The sequence below is a fragment of the Thamnophis elegans genome, chromosome 1 (genome assembly GCF_009769535.1).
Source record: "Thamnophis elegans isolate rThaEle1 chromosome 1, rThaEle1.pri, whole genome shotgun sequence".
In the NCBI taxonomy this organism is placed as follows: Eukaryota; Metazoa; Chordata; class Lepidosauria; order Squamata; family Colubridae; genus Thamnophis; species Thamnophis elegans.
The window spans coordinates 148,255,042-148,271,762 of NC_045541.1; the positions used below are offsets into that span (position 1 = coordinate 148,255,042).

The window sequence follows — 16,721 nt, forward strand, 5'->3', positions numbered from 1 at the left end:
TCGTATTGGTACATATTATAGTTTTTTTCCCCTTATCTCTTCTATTTAACTTTTGCCACTACATTTGTGCCAGAGTCTAGACATTTCCTGCAAGATTTTGCCTTAAACCCTGTTTATATATAACCACCTTCAATCTGAAATTTAAATTGAACCAACTAAAATTTGAAGTGGTGGAAATATACATTCTGTAAATTTAAATGGCTATTTGATTACAGATGGAAGACATGAGCATAATGACTGCATGCTTTAATGAAAGGAAGTGCAGACTAGTCTGCTTGAGCCCCCTAATAACCTACAATATTTGAAGATGGGCATGGCTACAATCTGAAATTATAAATAGGAACATTATTTTAAGGTAACCAACTTCATAACATCTTACAGTTTACGTGCCATTTGTGACAGCTCAGTCTGAGGGGAAAATGGAAGTCTCCGCCACCCATAAGGGGCTAAAGGCATGCCTGACACCACTCCAATGCAGGGGTTTATGGTGTTACTCCCAGCTGTACTCACAAGTTATTAATCCAGAAATTTCCAATAAATTCAAAGGTGTTATAAATCCTACTGGAGCACTTAATGACACATCCATCCTTATTGAGGGACTGAGTCGAAAGCTGGGTGTGCCTAGCGACAAGGGCGTGGCTTAACAGTCTTATCAGACTCAGTCCAATCAATGAGCGGATGAGGTCAACCCAGTCTGGATGCTACCTCCACTACTATGGAGAACCATTCATTTAGTGACCGTTGAAAGTCATAATGGCTCTGAAAAAAGTGACGTACGCCTGTTTTTCACACTTAATACTGTTGCAGCATCCCCATGGTCACATGATCAAAATTTGGACACTTGGCAACTGATTCATATTCATGATGGTTGTAGTACCCTGAAGTCATGTGATCACCTTTTATGATTTTCTAACAAGTAAAGTCAATGGGAAAGCCAGATTCATTTAACAACCACATTACTAACTTAACAACTGCAATGGTTCTCTTTACAATTGTGAAAACAAAGGTCACAAAATTGGGCAAAACTCTCTTAACAACTGTCTCACCAAGCAATGGAAATTTTGGGGTCAATTGTGATCAAGGACTACCTGTATTTATATGCCATAATAAGAAATCTTACCTGTGCACATAATGCAGCTGATGAATGGAATGAATAGCAAGAACCATTTCACCAATGTAGAACCTGGCCATATCTTCCGGAAGCTTGTCTTCAAACTTGCTAAGTAATGTCAACAAATCACCACCCACATAGTAGTCCATTACTAAATACTAAAAAACAAGAACACTTACTGGTAAGAATCACTGCAGAATTATATCATAAGTGATTACATGAAATGTTCACTGAAATACAACTTTAATATGATTCTTGAAACTGAGTCAAAGTGAGTGGTTTAACTGGACACACTGACTTTAACTGCTTCCTCTTAACTAATAATTAAATTATCCAATTAAAGTAAACATGGGAATTTAAACTAACCTAAACTATTTCCCAGACAATCATTATGCTAGACATATTATCTCTCCCTGCCCCCCCACCGCTTATTTCATATACATATACTAATTTGCAAAAGAGAAGCATCAATACATATAATATAATTAAAGAAATATAACTTCAAACTTAGTAATTCTCTAACAATTTAAAACAAAAATGGAAATTAAAAAAAGATCATAATGTTCTTTCTTTCTCCTTTGTTGGAGGGTAAATAATTCAAATGTCATTTGTAAAAATCAATGAAATGTATGGTTTAGTATGCTAAAATATGGTCCCAGTGAGTACATGATCCAGTAACTATTCTGAGGTTAAGAACTATGATGAGACTTGTCATTATCTGTGCAAAAGGTTGCTTACAAAACCAAACTCCACTGCCTCAATTGTTGTAAGAAAATATTCGTGTACATAAATTTCTTCTAGTTGAGTTCACTGCAATGATCATTTATAGTCAATTTTTTTTGGCATAGTTGCATTTTACTATGATAAAAGATTCCTAGGCATATACCAGATATTCTACTAAAATCCATAGGAATGAGCAGCTATACTAAATCTAAATAACAACAGCAATTTAGTAGTTCAATGTATTTCCTGGAGAAATGAAATGACAAGAGTAAATTGCTGGAAAATATAAATTAGCCAAAGCTACACATACTAATTGCTTGTTAATTAGTATTTTTCATTTAAATATGCTAGTTTTCCTATTTTTTTCTAACTTCTTACCATAAGAGTAAGATCAGAGTAAAATATTTCAGAAAAATCTTAATTCCTGTCCACATCTTAAATAAATATAAAAAGGAAAACATTATCAAAAATGGCCTCATACAACAGCAGGAAAACCATGGGTGAAATATACTTTATGACCTAAAGGTGCTCTACTGAATTTTTAAAGACTATTAAACAATATTATAATGTGTAATTTTGACAAATTATAAATTGTTAAGGCTTCTACCTAACCAGGTTGCAAAGTAGCTCTGTGATAATAAATGGATGAATTAATATGATATGAAAAATACAATGAACAAAGAAGGAAGCTAGCTCTCAGTCATTTGTACTTTTGTCAAGGTTCTTAAAAACTGCCTCTATTTCATTCACTTGAAATTCTTCCTTTGGCACTCCTTTTCTTAACAACCCTTCTCAAAGACACAAAATAATCAGAATATCCCAAGTAACTATTTGCATTTTCCCCATCCTCCATTTTTTTTTTTTTTGAGAAGATGGCTATTTATTTCTTATTGGATGCAAACCTTTTAGGAACCTCCAAACATTTATACCAGGGATATAATCCTATGCACACTTACCTGGTAGTAACTCATTGAAATCAGCAAGATTTATTTCTGAGTAAACATGCATAGGATTGTACTGTAAAGGCGGTTTCTTTTCAATACTATTCCAGTTTTTATTGTCCGCAAGTGCTTCAGAGCTGAAAATGAACATTACAGAAGCCACAGTTGGCCCACAAACCGGTTTGGCCACTTCTGGATTTTAACAGCAGTCTTGAGATTGTGTGTATAAAATGACACATTAGCAGTACTGTGCCAAGGTAAATAACTAGATGATAAGTGTTCAACTGAACAATTTATTTATCTAATTAAGTTAACTTCAGCTCATTATACTTAATAGCAAACTATAGATGGAAAATAGAGTAACTTGTAAATAATTTGTTTTGGAATTTTGTCTTTCTCTTAAAATAAGAATATAAACAATTACATATTGACCCAAAAGGAAGATGATTCTAGATTTTAGACTAAACAATCAAATTTTATATACTTTTCAGTTGTGATTGCCAATTTCTATTTCAAATTATTTCATTAAAATTTTTTTATTACTTACTATACTTCAGAAAAGAACAGAATCAGAGGTCCATTCCAAGAAAGAATATAGCTATGACAAATATTACATGTTCAATTACTGCATAAAAATTGCCTGTAAAATTAGGTATCCCATCTGTAAATTTAATTAAGCACCTATTTGCATATACAAATAGAGACACACAAACTAGTCATATTACACACAAATATGCATACACTCATTGCAGTGAGAGATTACAGAAATGTAGGCTCAGCTACCATAAACTTCTGCATGTTTATTTGCAGTAAATGTGCTATGCTGTGGAAATTCTGTTTAGCCCAGCTTACGCCATATAAATGGAATGTAATGTGAGGAAGAAATTCTTGGGTTCTGAATTGCAAGAAGAAAACTGGAGGCCTCCATACTGGGCTGCAAGCATAAACACAACTGCATACTACTAAATCCCATTAAATTCTGTGTCTCTTACTTCCAAAGAAAGAATGCTTAGCATTTTTAGTTCCATTCATTCAATTTGGCAGCTCCATTCTTCTCTCAGCATCCTTCATGCATAGAGGCCAAGGAACTGCAATGAAGAGCCTCTCTACCCAGGGATAGTGTTGTTGAGCTCTCAGGGTTTCTCCATTGCAATCAATACATATGGAGAATGGTAATAAATATTTGTGTCTTCTCTTCATTAGAAGATGAAGATGAGCTATAACAGTGATTTCTCCTACTTCCACTGAAATGATTCCTTTTCAGCTTTGTTTAAAATACTTGTTACCTCTCATTTCTTCTGTTCCAGTATTTTCAACAAATGCAATCAAAATGGGACCAATCTATATCACACTAAGCTGAGCGCAATTGCTAATATTTGGAAGATAGACTCAAGATTCAGAGTGAACTTGACAGACTTGAGCATTAGCCCCTATCCAACAAGATGCAGTTCAGTAGTGAGAAAAGTAAGGCGTTGCACTTAGGCAGGGAAAATCAAGGTACAGTTACAGGATAGGCGTGGCTCAACAGTATCCCTGAGAGAGCGATCTAGGTTTCCTGGTGAATCACTGCTTAAGTAGTGTGATGCAGCTCCCAAAAAAGCAAACACAATCCTAGGCTGCATCAACAGAGAGATACCATCAAGATCACAAGAAGTGATAATGCCATTCCTCACTGCACTACTGAGGCTACACTTGGAATTGCATCCAATTCTGGTCGCAATACAAAAAAGATGTTGAAGCCCTAGGAAGACCGCAGAGAACAGAAACAAAGAAGATGAGGGGCCTGGAAGCTAAGTTGTACAATGTACAGCTATGGGGAAAAGATATGTTTAGTCTAACAAAGAGAAGTCTCAGGGAAGACATGATAGCAATATTTCAATAATTGAAAGAATATTGTTTTATTCTAGGATAAGAAGCAATGAGTGGAAGCACATCAAAGAGAGATCCAAATCTGGAAATAAGGAGGAATTTCCTGACAGTGAGAATTATTATCAAACAGCTTGCTTCCCAGAATTGTGGTTGCTCCATGACTGAGTTTTTCAAGAAAAGATTGGACAACTTGACCAAAAGGTATAAGGACTCCTGACTTGGGCAGGAAGTTTGATTCTGTGAAAATCCCTTTCCCTTCACTGGAGGGGAGGAAGAGGAGAAATCTTCCTTTCAGATAAATACAGTTGATAATGCTCTGAATTCAAAATATTTTGAACTGAGAAACCAGATTACGAACTACTTCTTCATAGGCTTATTGTACACACATACCAAATAGTTTTCATCCTGAAAAGCATAGTGCAACGTTGTAATCCACTGACAGTCTCCATTCACCAAAACATCTCTCTCTTCTCGGAAACAAGCAGTCTAAAATAAGAGAGTAAAAGTGGGAGAAAAAGTTGTTTAACTAATCTCTTGACTTTAATAAACAAGGATGCAAATATTGCAATAATGTTTATGTAATATAAGATTATAACATTTATAAATATACCACCTCTAGATTAATTCAGTATTCAAACCAAGGAATAAAACTTTTCATAGCTAACCAAAAATAATTTTAAAATCAAATTTAAAAAACATGATAGCATTGGATTCTTGAGATAACATTTTAGTTTTATAATAGCCTGAATGTTTTTAAAATATCTACAGCAATATCCAGTCTCCTAAAGGTGGACATACTGACAGCCTTCAAGAAAACAAGAAACTTTTTAAATGTTTGATTGAAAGAAAACAAAAGTAAGATTTGAGAATACAAACCTGGCCAATTTATTCAATAATGTTTCCTGGAAATGGGAGCGGAATTTCTTGCATGTATCATAGAAGTCACATATCTCTGAGCCTATTTCTCTCTCTATCCACCCCCACTAATCGTATATGCTTTAAGTAGGGCCATGACTACTTCCAAAGGAAACAGAAGGGGGAAGATAATTATGACTTCAAAAAGTTACTTCCTTCTGTTTTAATGAATGTCCTGGCTAAAGGCCTTATGTTACAAAGGATGTGAAATCCATATTAGTGTCTCATATTTAGGAACAATGAGTAAAATTAGGATTTTTAAACATAGATCATGAAACATATTTTCATCTAATTTTCTATCTGAATTATTTGATCTGGAGCATGGGTCCCTTACTTCTATCTCCTACTTAGTCTGAACCACAAAATTCCAAGTTTATTCAAATGTCTATTAATCCTACTTCCAAGCTTCTGCCATTATCATAAATTGCATTTAAACATTAGAAAGCTAAATTTTAGAATTAGATCAGGCATAAGAACAGCCACAAAATAATGTCTAACTAATTGCATTTTTCTTCAAACACTTCTTAATTTGTTCAAATTGGTTTTTTTAATTCAAATATATGACAATTCTCCAAGTTCCCACAAAAATAACAAATTCAAACTCATTTCAATCAGACAATACTAAAGATAGCATCTGATAGTATCAGACAGGCAAAGAGGATTCATCTATGTTATATTAAACTTTTAAATTGCCTCTCTTTGGAGGTTCATTGATAGTTCGTTCTATTCCATTTATGAAACTGTTATCTACTATTTATTGTAGCAGGATTTCTTTCTTATTTTACACTGTTTATTTTGATATAAAATAATACCTCACCCGTACACTATTCAGAGAACAAATCCATAAAATTTGTTCAGGGCCTGGAGAATAATAATCTGTTTTTGTTCTATAACATTAAGTGGCCACATATTATTTCAATTAGAAAAGTATCTTGTAAAATATATCAATAACATTATGAATATATTAAGCTGACTTAGAATAATTTATAAACTGTTGTAACCATTTTAATAGAAGGTATAACAATGTAAAAGGGACGTTGGTCTTACCTGATACGTCTCTTCTCATAAGGTGGAGATAGCATCCAGGCATGGGTTGACTTTGTCTGCTCGCTGATTGGACTGAGTCTGTCAAAGCTCTTAAGACACACCCTTGTTGCTAGGAGTATCCAGCTTTTTAGCGAAGTTAAATTGACAGACTCGACATGTCTTGTGCTAAAGTCTTATGGTAAAAGTCTTGTTCGTTTGCCGTGAAGACCAGCATCTTAGGGTGGGGCTGGATACTATCTCCACCTTATGAGAAGAGGGGTATCAGGTAAGACCAATGCCCTTTCTCCACTGAGGTGGAGATAGCATCTAAGCATGGGACATACCAAAGCTGGCTTGTCCTTACAAGGCTGACGTCTGGTCTGAGAGACCCCCTTCCCTGTGAACGGCTTGTAGTACCCTTTGGTCAAATGTTGCCTTGGCCGAGGTAAAGCCAAACACCACTTGTGTCACACATCTGCCTGCCACTGGCATAACCAAAGCAAATGTCGCACCAACACTGATGAAGCCATGGACTTGGACACAAATTTAGCAGTGTTGAGTGTGGTGTCTGCTGAAAACTGAATCGCTGCTACCAGCTGGTTGATATCTTGGTATGCCCTGGAATCGGTGACTGGAATTCTTTCCTGCAGCTGGCGCAGCCAAAGCAACAATGCACTGTTGAAAAAGGAGGCGGTTGTGGATGGTTTCTTTGTGGGGTTAGATCTGCCCGCTTGTCCTCTGATTTCAATACCTCCTCAGGCGCCCCTGGCATGGTTGAGGAGGTGTAGAGTGCTGCATTGGCTATAATATCCTGCAAATTTGGTTGGAACGGTGGATCGTGCTGCAATTCAGTGCGAAGACCTGCAGCAGTTGGGAGTAAAGGTAGCTCCACTCTAGCCGAATGATGGGCTGACCCACCATGGCTGCAGTGCTATGTAAGTCTGACAGAGTCCCATAGACCAGAAGTATTAATATGAAAAACAGGGCTTGGAGAACAATTTGACAACTCAGCTCCCTCTGGTGACATAGTTAAAGTGTATCTTGAATGAGAGTGCCCTGACTGATATGAGAGCCTTGAGTCTTCTGGCTGCTACCCTTTGAGCACAGGTGTTCCAAGGTTTTTTCCCTTCGTTTCTCAAACTTGGAAACAGACTTAGAGCCCTTTTTGGATTTCCCTGTTTTGAAGGCAGCCTTTGAACTACATTTGTGCCCTGTAGAGGTAGATGGTAATGCTGGAGCTGCAGGGGAAGGTGCCATGGGCTCCTGACTGTCCAGGTCCCTGCCTGGACATGACCCTGCCTCACTGACATTGGGTGCTGCTGCGCCCTCCATTTTGATTCTTTGACAGGGAAAAGATCGCCCTCCTGTCAAATGGCCGCTTCACACCTTTTGTTTAAGCGAGTGGCTGAGAGACAAGGCTTTCCAGGTTTTTGGGCTTAAAAGGCACAAAAACCTCATGGTGAACTAAGCAATTTGAGCCCTCCGATCGCTTTTGACAGTGATTGAGGATTGAGGCTTTTGTCACGCTAAAGGCTGCCGCCACTGTAATCAGAAGCTGCCGCTGAAGCAATGGGATGTCCCCGCTGCTTATATCGTGTCCTTCTTCTGCTTAATGACTGTTCGTGCAGGGCGTGATGTTCCTATTGACCGGGGGACTCCGGCAGTGTTGCAGAACCTAGCCGCTTCCTGAGAGCACAAAGCTCTCCAAATTGCCAGCCGAGATCAGTCGATTGTTAACTTGAGGCTTAGGGAGAGCATGAAGCTCTGCAACCCAAAGTGCACCAAATCCAAACCAGCTATTAACAAGAGTGTGAAGCTCTGCAAGGTGGCTGCTATTGCTTTGCGCTAAGCTGGATAAGGTTCCTTAGATCTAGCCTTCAGGCTGCTGGAACTATGAATCCTCAATGTGGCCACCCTCATGCACGGCTTGAGTTGTCAAATAGCTAGCGTCCAGAGCCTAGGCTCTAGCCGCTGAGCTGGCTTTAACACCTGTGGCCAAAGGAAGTACTCACAAAGTCCAGAAAATGATGTAACAAAATCCTATTAATCTCACAATAAAGTCCAAAAGTTGACAGGAATAAGAGATAGACACATCCATCCTTGCTGATGAACTGAGTCGAAAAGCTGGCTATTCCTAGCAATAAGGGTGTGTCTTAACAGCTTTGACAGACTCAGTCCAATCAGTGAGCAAAGTCAACCCATGCCTGGATGCTATCTCCACCTCAATGGAGAAGTGGAAGATTCTTAAACAATCCATCACTTGCCTACTGTTATAATTATTTCAGGGTCATAACACGGAACATTTTTATGCATCACTCAAAAATATGCTTCACTAAGTTCAATTATTGCAGAAACACATGGTCAATTTACTTTTCCCCTTATTTTCATGCATGAACTACCCAATTTCTTACATTTGCCTAATAGTTTTATTATCCACTAGTTCTTTCATTGTGACATTATATCCCAGAGTAAGTATAATTACATAATTATGAACTACTAATTGTAGTTAATAATTTGAACTATCCTAGTAGCATGATGGAAATTTCTATGAATTAGGGCTACAAAAATAAATCTCCTTCTGACATAATGTACAAGGTAGTTTTTCGGCAAATATTATTTTGCTAGAAAAGATTATATATATTTTTTAAAGTCTGGCTCAGAAGTATTTACCTATATTTTATAATTTTGGGAATATAGCCAGCAATTCACCATAAGCGGACCTTCCCTTAAACTATTTGAAAACGTTTACATAATATAGAATGCTAAACAGCAAGTCTTTTCAACATAAACATACTGGGAACTAATCTGCACTGATTCAGCATCCTCTTCAAAATATTTAAAAAGATTTGTGATCTCTAATGTATATAAGCCTGTATCTATACAATAAGGGAGAAGCAAGTAGGGGAGAAGCAAGTCAAGAGTTTTCCTATATGGAATAGAGAGAGAGAGAGAGATTTCTGTTAGCATCTAGGTATTTTTTAAAAACTGAAATATTATAAAATTTTGAAATTGATACAGGACACTCTGTAATGGGAGGACAATAGACTGTATTGACGGATTGCAAGATCTAAGAATAAAACATTCCTATTAGAGTGAAAATTAGACACTCAACTACAAATGCAACTTCCTGTTCAAAATCTAGCACTATACAAAAAATATCTGAAGCTACAGAAACTGAGTACTGAACTGAAAATATCCTATTTTGAGAAACTGCTGTTATGAATATGAAATGGACTGTTTCAAGCCTTTTGAGACCTTTTCACACTTACCCATTGCCAAAGTGGTTGAAATTGCCCATTTTGAGTTTATAACAGCTGTTTCACATTTGAGTAGGATGTTACAAATTCAAATGAGAGTATTTCAAATTTGAATCAATTGGATTTGAAATATTTTATATATCTTTACAAAAAAAACTTTAAAATTTGCATATTCTTATTGAATTTTGCTATATTTTATATATCAGTCGAGTGAACTTGTTAAGGTATCAGACTAGAAACCTGGCGACTATGAGTTCTAGTCCTGCCTTAGGGACAAAACCAGGTGGGATGGCTTTGGGTTACTCACTTTATTTCGACCCTAGCACTGGGAAGCGATGGCAAACAACTTCTGAAAAAACATACCAAGAAAACTTCAGGGACTAGTCAAGGCAGTTTCCGAGAATCAAGCACCATTGAACAAAAAAATAAGATTGTATAAATCTTCATACTTAAAAATGTTGGCTAATGAATTCTTGCTTTATGTATGATATAATACATATTATATTAAATATCTTTACTGTAACAAATAAAATATGTAAATATATTTATTTAATAATCTACAATGCTTAATTGATTTATTTCTGCAAAATCTACTTCTTTATAAAAATGAAACCAAGCATGAGTCTTCCTTGAAATTCTGACTTTCAATGTAACCAAAGTCCAAGTTTCCATCTAGTAATTAACTTGATTTTCTTTTTATTTTTCTTTCCATGTTTTATTTATTTTATTTTTATTACTTTCTATTTCTGTCTAACAATGTGGTATCTGGGTTGTGAACAATCAAAATCCACATATTTGTTATAATATTCATCACAAAACTATTAATAATATAACTATATATCAATACAATAGTACATAACACCTTCATCATCAAATTCTCTCCACATTAACATTTCCTCTTTTTTATATCTCCTTTTTTTCTAAACTTTTATTTACTATGAAAACCAAGTAAATATAGTTATACAGAAAGCAATAAATGCTACAAACATATGGTATTTTATAGGAAAAACCTTCAGGAAAAAAGAGAAATTTCCTATATGCTTAAGTAGTAACTGTTTAATGTGATCTTCCTTAGTACCATTTATAAAGAAATCTGAACTGAAAATATCAGACTTACCTCTGCCCTTTTAAGCATTTCCCATTTATTTAGGATTTTCATTGCATAAATGCGTTCTGTGCACTTCAATTTTACAACTGCAACCTACAATTTAAAAAGTAAAAATAACGCCATGACATTCTAGTATTTATTCATTTCAGTTATGAAGCCACCTGACTTTTGGCATGTTACAGATAAAAAAATTAAAAGAAAACAAGTATAGCAAGGGGAAACAAAGATATCAACCAGAAACAACACCCAAAGAAATAAACAGCAAAATTTGCAACAGCTGCTGTAAAACTGGAAGGGTGTGAAGCAGTAGTACAGTACCTCGCTTAATGACCTCTCACTTAACAGCCCAGATTCTGTGCCAAATTGGGGTTGCATATTTTCCAGAGTATAAGACGCACCAAGGTTTTGAAGAGGCATTTTTTTAAAAAAAGTAGGTAGGTAGATAGAGGGATAGAGAGGGAGAGAAAGAGAGAGAAATACAGTAGGTAGGTAGGGAGAGATAGAGTAGTTAGGTAGGTAGGTAGGTAAAGGGAGAGAGAGAGAGAGAGAGAGAGAGAGAGAGAGAGAGAAATACAGTAGGGAGGGAGGGGGAGAGAGTGTGCGTAGGTAGGTAGGTAAGTAGAAGGATAGAGAGAGAGAAATAGAAAAATAGAGAGAGAGAGAAATACAGTAGATAAGGAGAGAGTGTGTAGGTAGGTTGGTAGGTAGAGCAATAGAGAGAGAGAAAGAGAGAGAGAGAAATACAGTAGATAGGTAGGGAGAGAGAGAGTAGTTAGGTAGGTAGGTAGATAAAGGGATAGAGAGAGAAATAGAGATAGATAGAGAAATACAGTAGGTAGGTAGGTGTTTCTACTGGCACAGCACTTGATCAATGTAATTCTCATCAATCAGTTAAAGAGCTTTCCGAAAGGAAAAAGAAGTTTTTGCACTCTGCAGACCTCCCCAAAAAGGCCCGTTTTTCGCAAAAACAGGCCCTTTTTTTAAAAAAAAGGCATGAATAGCCTTGGGGGGGGCTTGCAGAGTGTTCCTGGGGGGCGGGGGGGGGCAAAAACAAGAAATATGGCCCGTTTTTTGTGAAAACGGGACCCGTTTTTTGTCAAAAAAGCTGCATTCATAGCCTTATGGAGGCTTATAGAATTCTGCTGGGGGCTGGGGGGGGGAGGCCCATTTTTTGCTCATTTTTACCCTCCACAGCCCCCAGGATCTCTCTGAAAGCCTCTATAAGGCTATGAATGGCCACTTTGGTGAAGGGGCGGGGTTTTAGGAGGCAAAAAATGCTGTATTCGGTGTATAAGACGCACCCAGATTTTCAGCCTCTTTTTTTGAGGAAAAAAGGTACGTCTTATACTCCTAAAAATACAGTAATTTGTTTCCTAAAGGGAGCGGCTGACATAAGAGTTGGGTTCCCTCATTTTTATTACAATTAATATAGGGGAAAGTTTTCATGAACCCCTTTTCTTAAGTTTTGGCTTGAACAGCAAAGTTAATTTTACTATAGGTAGTTGGTGACGTCTGACCACAACTGAGATCAACATTTCCATTGCTAAGCAAGGCAGTTGTTAATGAGGAGTTTTGCCTAATTTTATGATTTTTGTCATAACTTTGAATGTTCACTAAACAAATGGTTATAAGTTGAGGACTAGCTAAAGTGTTCTTCTTTGTTCCTGTTTTTATTGATTGGGGGAGGGTTAATCTATTCGCATCTCTCCAATTAAGAACAACAGATAGCAAGTAATGAGGAAAAAAAATGATTGCTGCCTAAATACTTTGGAGAATCATGCAAGTGATACCAGGCCACAGAAAGAAATCAAACAGTCTCTTCAGTTATAAGGCAGAGCCATAAAAAGGAGCTATGACTATTTCAACTGAAGAAAAAATTATCATAATGAAAGTCATTGTAAATGGTTTCTATTATGTAAATGTATTTCGGGAACAATCAAAATAAACTCAATAACATACTGATATCTTTAGTAAGAACAGTGCATCTTGATAGAGGATTTAATAATAGTGACTGGTCCTAATAACAGCAGAAAAAATAATTAGGTTAGCTTTGTCCTGAGACTAGAATATCTTTTAAGCACAACTATTTATTCCTTAGGGAACTTTTTCTTGGACTTTTAGCTTTGCCCTATGGCATTTTATAGAGACGGCATTGAACACACTTGTCAGTAACCTTTCCCTGAGTCAGGCTAGCAATGGTGCAATTTTTCAGATCTCAGTGGCTTTTGATACCCGTGATCATGGCATCCTTCTGGATGGACTGCGGTTGTAGGAGTGGAGGCTCAGTATTACAGTGGTTCTCACTGTACAGTCAATTCTACCGGTATTAAGGATATTGAGAAGTGGGAACAGAAGATTGGATGTTTTCACCATCTACAGGAAGCTGATGGGTGATGTCATTCATCAACACCGGCTGTTGAACACAGCATATCATCAATATGCTGGTGATACCAAATTGAACTAAATCTTGAGCCCAACCCAACCAAATGATTCTGTCTTATCCCAATGTATGAAGGCTGCTGGGATCTAGATGGGAAGAATAAACTTAAACTCAATCCTGATAAAGACTGAGTGGCTGGGTATGTTTGTCTGGGACCATGAATTCTTTGTATTTAATTCTAATATGGGGTAGAACTTCCCTGGAGAAAACTAGTGTGGACTCATAACTCCTTTTTGAAGAGTAGATCCCAGCTGTAGCCAGGTGGCCTTTGCCCTTTTCTGGATTTAGGAACCCCTTCTCACAGTCATGCGTATCTTATTATTTTTGTGTGTGGACTATTGCAACTTGCAACAATGAAGATAACCTTGAAAACCACCCCAAAAATACAATTGGCCTAGAGTGCATCAATACATTAAGTTATGGGCACACCTTGAAGTGTTTGTGTAACACTTTTGCGTGCAGTCTTCACTGGTTTATAGTCAGTCTCTGGTTACAATTCAGAGTGCTATTTAAGACTTCTGAAGTCCTTCATGGCATAGGGCCTGGCTATCTGAGTGACCATCTTTTTCCTACTTTTTCTCCCTATCTAATAAGATCTAACAGAGTGGGCATGTTCCAGATTTCTCTTTAAAAGAGTATCATCTGATGGGATCTCAGTGGAATGCTTTTTCTGTCACAGTGTCTGCACTGTGCAATAGTAATCTCCAAAGGTCTGCGTTATCTTGATCTTGCCATTCTTTAAATAGGTCTTGGAAGATCTGATTGTTTTCCTAAGCTCTTTGTTATGAGAATTTTGTTAATGTGCTCTATCTATTAATTCCCTGCTTTCTTTTTGTTTTTATTTATAGTATTTGTTTTTAACTTATATGCTGTGCATGGTTGTTATGTATTCAGCAACCTATACATTTGATTTATATATAATATTGTGAGATGTAACACACAGGTACAAACAGATCATCTTCAATTATCTAGTTTCCATTGTAAAAGAAAGGTAGGTTCAAAAGAAAGAATTCCTCCATTGGAAAAATCAGTGAACAATATGTTTCCTTAGTCATCTGGGAGCTTTAAAGGTATCTTACCTCACCAAATGCACCTCTGCCAATGACTTTTATGATTTCAAAGTCATCTCGATGAAGTTGCATTTCCTTCACCAACTGGGTAAATGGTTTGGCTGTTTGAAAATAAGAGGAAATCTCAAGTTAAAGTTTGTATATTGTATACTGATGTAAACTGATTGGTATCAATCTGTATATTAGTTTAGATTTGATAATAAAACATCAAAAATTGCTACCTCTATCGCAGATGATATGGTCAAGAAGAAGCCAGTTCTTTTTTCTAATACAAAGAACCTTATCTAGTCTTCCTAGCACAACTAATCAATGAATTAAAAAAATAGGTGTCCAAAAAATAGCCCCCAACCCACTTACAAATAAATATGCTAGCTAAGCTAGGAAGCAACTAGGCAATGGAAATTCTCAGAGATACAGAATGTATCTCTCATTAATAAAATAAGCAAAAGTGCTAACCTTAAAGAACTTCAAGCCTATGTGCAAAAAATTAGCAATTAGACTTGGGAAGATAAGACTTTCAGAAAACTCTTAAGATATAAGCAATACTTCAGCTCAAGAATTATTTGGCCTTTGAATCTAAAAGAACCATTGTCTAATGTTCTATATTACCACTATTATCTCATTCTTCCCTATTAAATATTTTAATGTGCATGTATATTAATTCAATGAATAATCCTAATTGTATCAATCAGAAAAAATGTTATTTGCAATTAACTAGTTTGATGTTGTTTATATCTAATCAAATGTTTATTACTGCAATCAATCAGTTAAAGATGATTTGCATATATCAATAAAAAAAAGATTTGTGCTCCATATCTCTCAGGCTTTTCTATTCTGTCTCCAGTCCCAAAATCTGTCAATTAACTTTTGCTTTAAAGTAATTTGACCTTTAAATATATTCCTGGGAGAATTCTTCTAAAGCAGTCAATACAATGTTTGCAATACCATATTCAGTAAATAGTAACTTTGTCTATAATTTTCCTTTCCCAGATATCTTCACAAGATCTTCAAATGGAAGTACATGATCCCATGTTCAGTTACTAACCTTATGTAATCTAGAAATAATACTCATACCGGTAGTAGATCTAGAAGTACAATTTACAGGTAGTTTAGTGGGTGCATGGAGAGATCATTCTTATGCATCTTCAATCACCTCAAATAAAATTAATTGCTTATCAAGCCAGGTCCTAGAAATTTCATTATGTGCCATCAACTTAGTATTGACTCTGAATAACCACACAGATCATTTTTCTCCACAACAATATGTCCCTAGCCTGATCTTTCAGGTCTTCCAGTGGACCACCCAACACTACTGTAATTGAGTCTAATCACTTTACTGCTGTTCTTCCCTTTGCTTCCATCTTTCTCAAGCATTAGACTTTCCTCTAGAGAGTTAGATCTTTACATCATGTGTCTGGAGTAGGATAATTTGAGCGTGCTCATTTGTGATTTGATGAGAACTCTTGTGTTCATTTGTTTAATGATCCATTTGGTTTTGTTTCCCCCTTGTATGTCCATCCACAGTATATTTCAGGAGTCTTCCACAACATAAAACTTCAAAAGCACCAATAGTCTTTCCATTTTCAAAATTCAACTTCTCTTTTCAGAAAATACAATTGTTTATACTATTTTGATATAAACACATCACAACATCTGAATGTTTTTTTCAAGGTCTTCATGAATACCAGTCTACAGCACGGGTGTCAAATTTGTGGTGCCATCTTGCAATCACATGACATTTTGCAATATTTTTCCCATTCGTGGAGCTGGGATGGGCGTGGTCTGCTTGTGACACATCCAGCCTATGGGCTGCCAGTTTGACACCCCTGGTATACAGCATATTTCTTAACAACTAGTTCCTTTACTGTTGATGTTGATCATAAAAGGCAGAAGCTCTTTGATATCAGTTCTACAACTGCTATTAATTAAACTACTAATTAAGCAATAAATATGATTTATAAATTACAATGGTTTGATTCACACATTATACTAATCCAAAATACATTAGGGTTTAGCACAATACATGAATAATCACAAAAAAATAAAGTTGAAGGCATGTTTAGAACACTTTAATATATATTTATATAAAGAAAACACATTATACCACAATAGGCAACAAGTTCAAAAGCAAACTTATTCTTATTCTAAATTTGCCACACTTTTAATAATCATATTCTACAGAAATACATACACCCACGAAGAACTATAAGAAGTTTCCAAGTAAGACCAGAACAATTCTTAAATGTCTTGTCCCGGCCATG

The 16,721-nt window shown here is 36.1% G+C and overlaps 1 protein-coding gene across 1 annotated transcript in view; it reads right to left on the minus strand.

The window, feature by feature from the left end:
- CDC42BPB (CDC42 binding protein kinase beta) overlaps window positions 1-16,721 on the minus strand; it is a 107,662-nt gene that overhangs the window by 65,757 nt on the left and 25,184 nt on the right. The window contains 4 exon segments of the mRNA XM_032234742.1: window positions 1,121-1,269; window positions 5,035-5,130; window positions 10,960-11,043; window positions 14,470-14,561. Of these exon segments, the coding sequence (XP_032090633.1) occupies window positions 1,121-1,269; window positions 5,035-5,130; window positions 10,960-11,043; window positions 14,470-14,561 (421 nt within the window).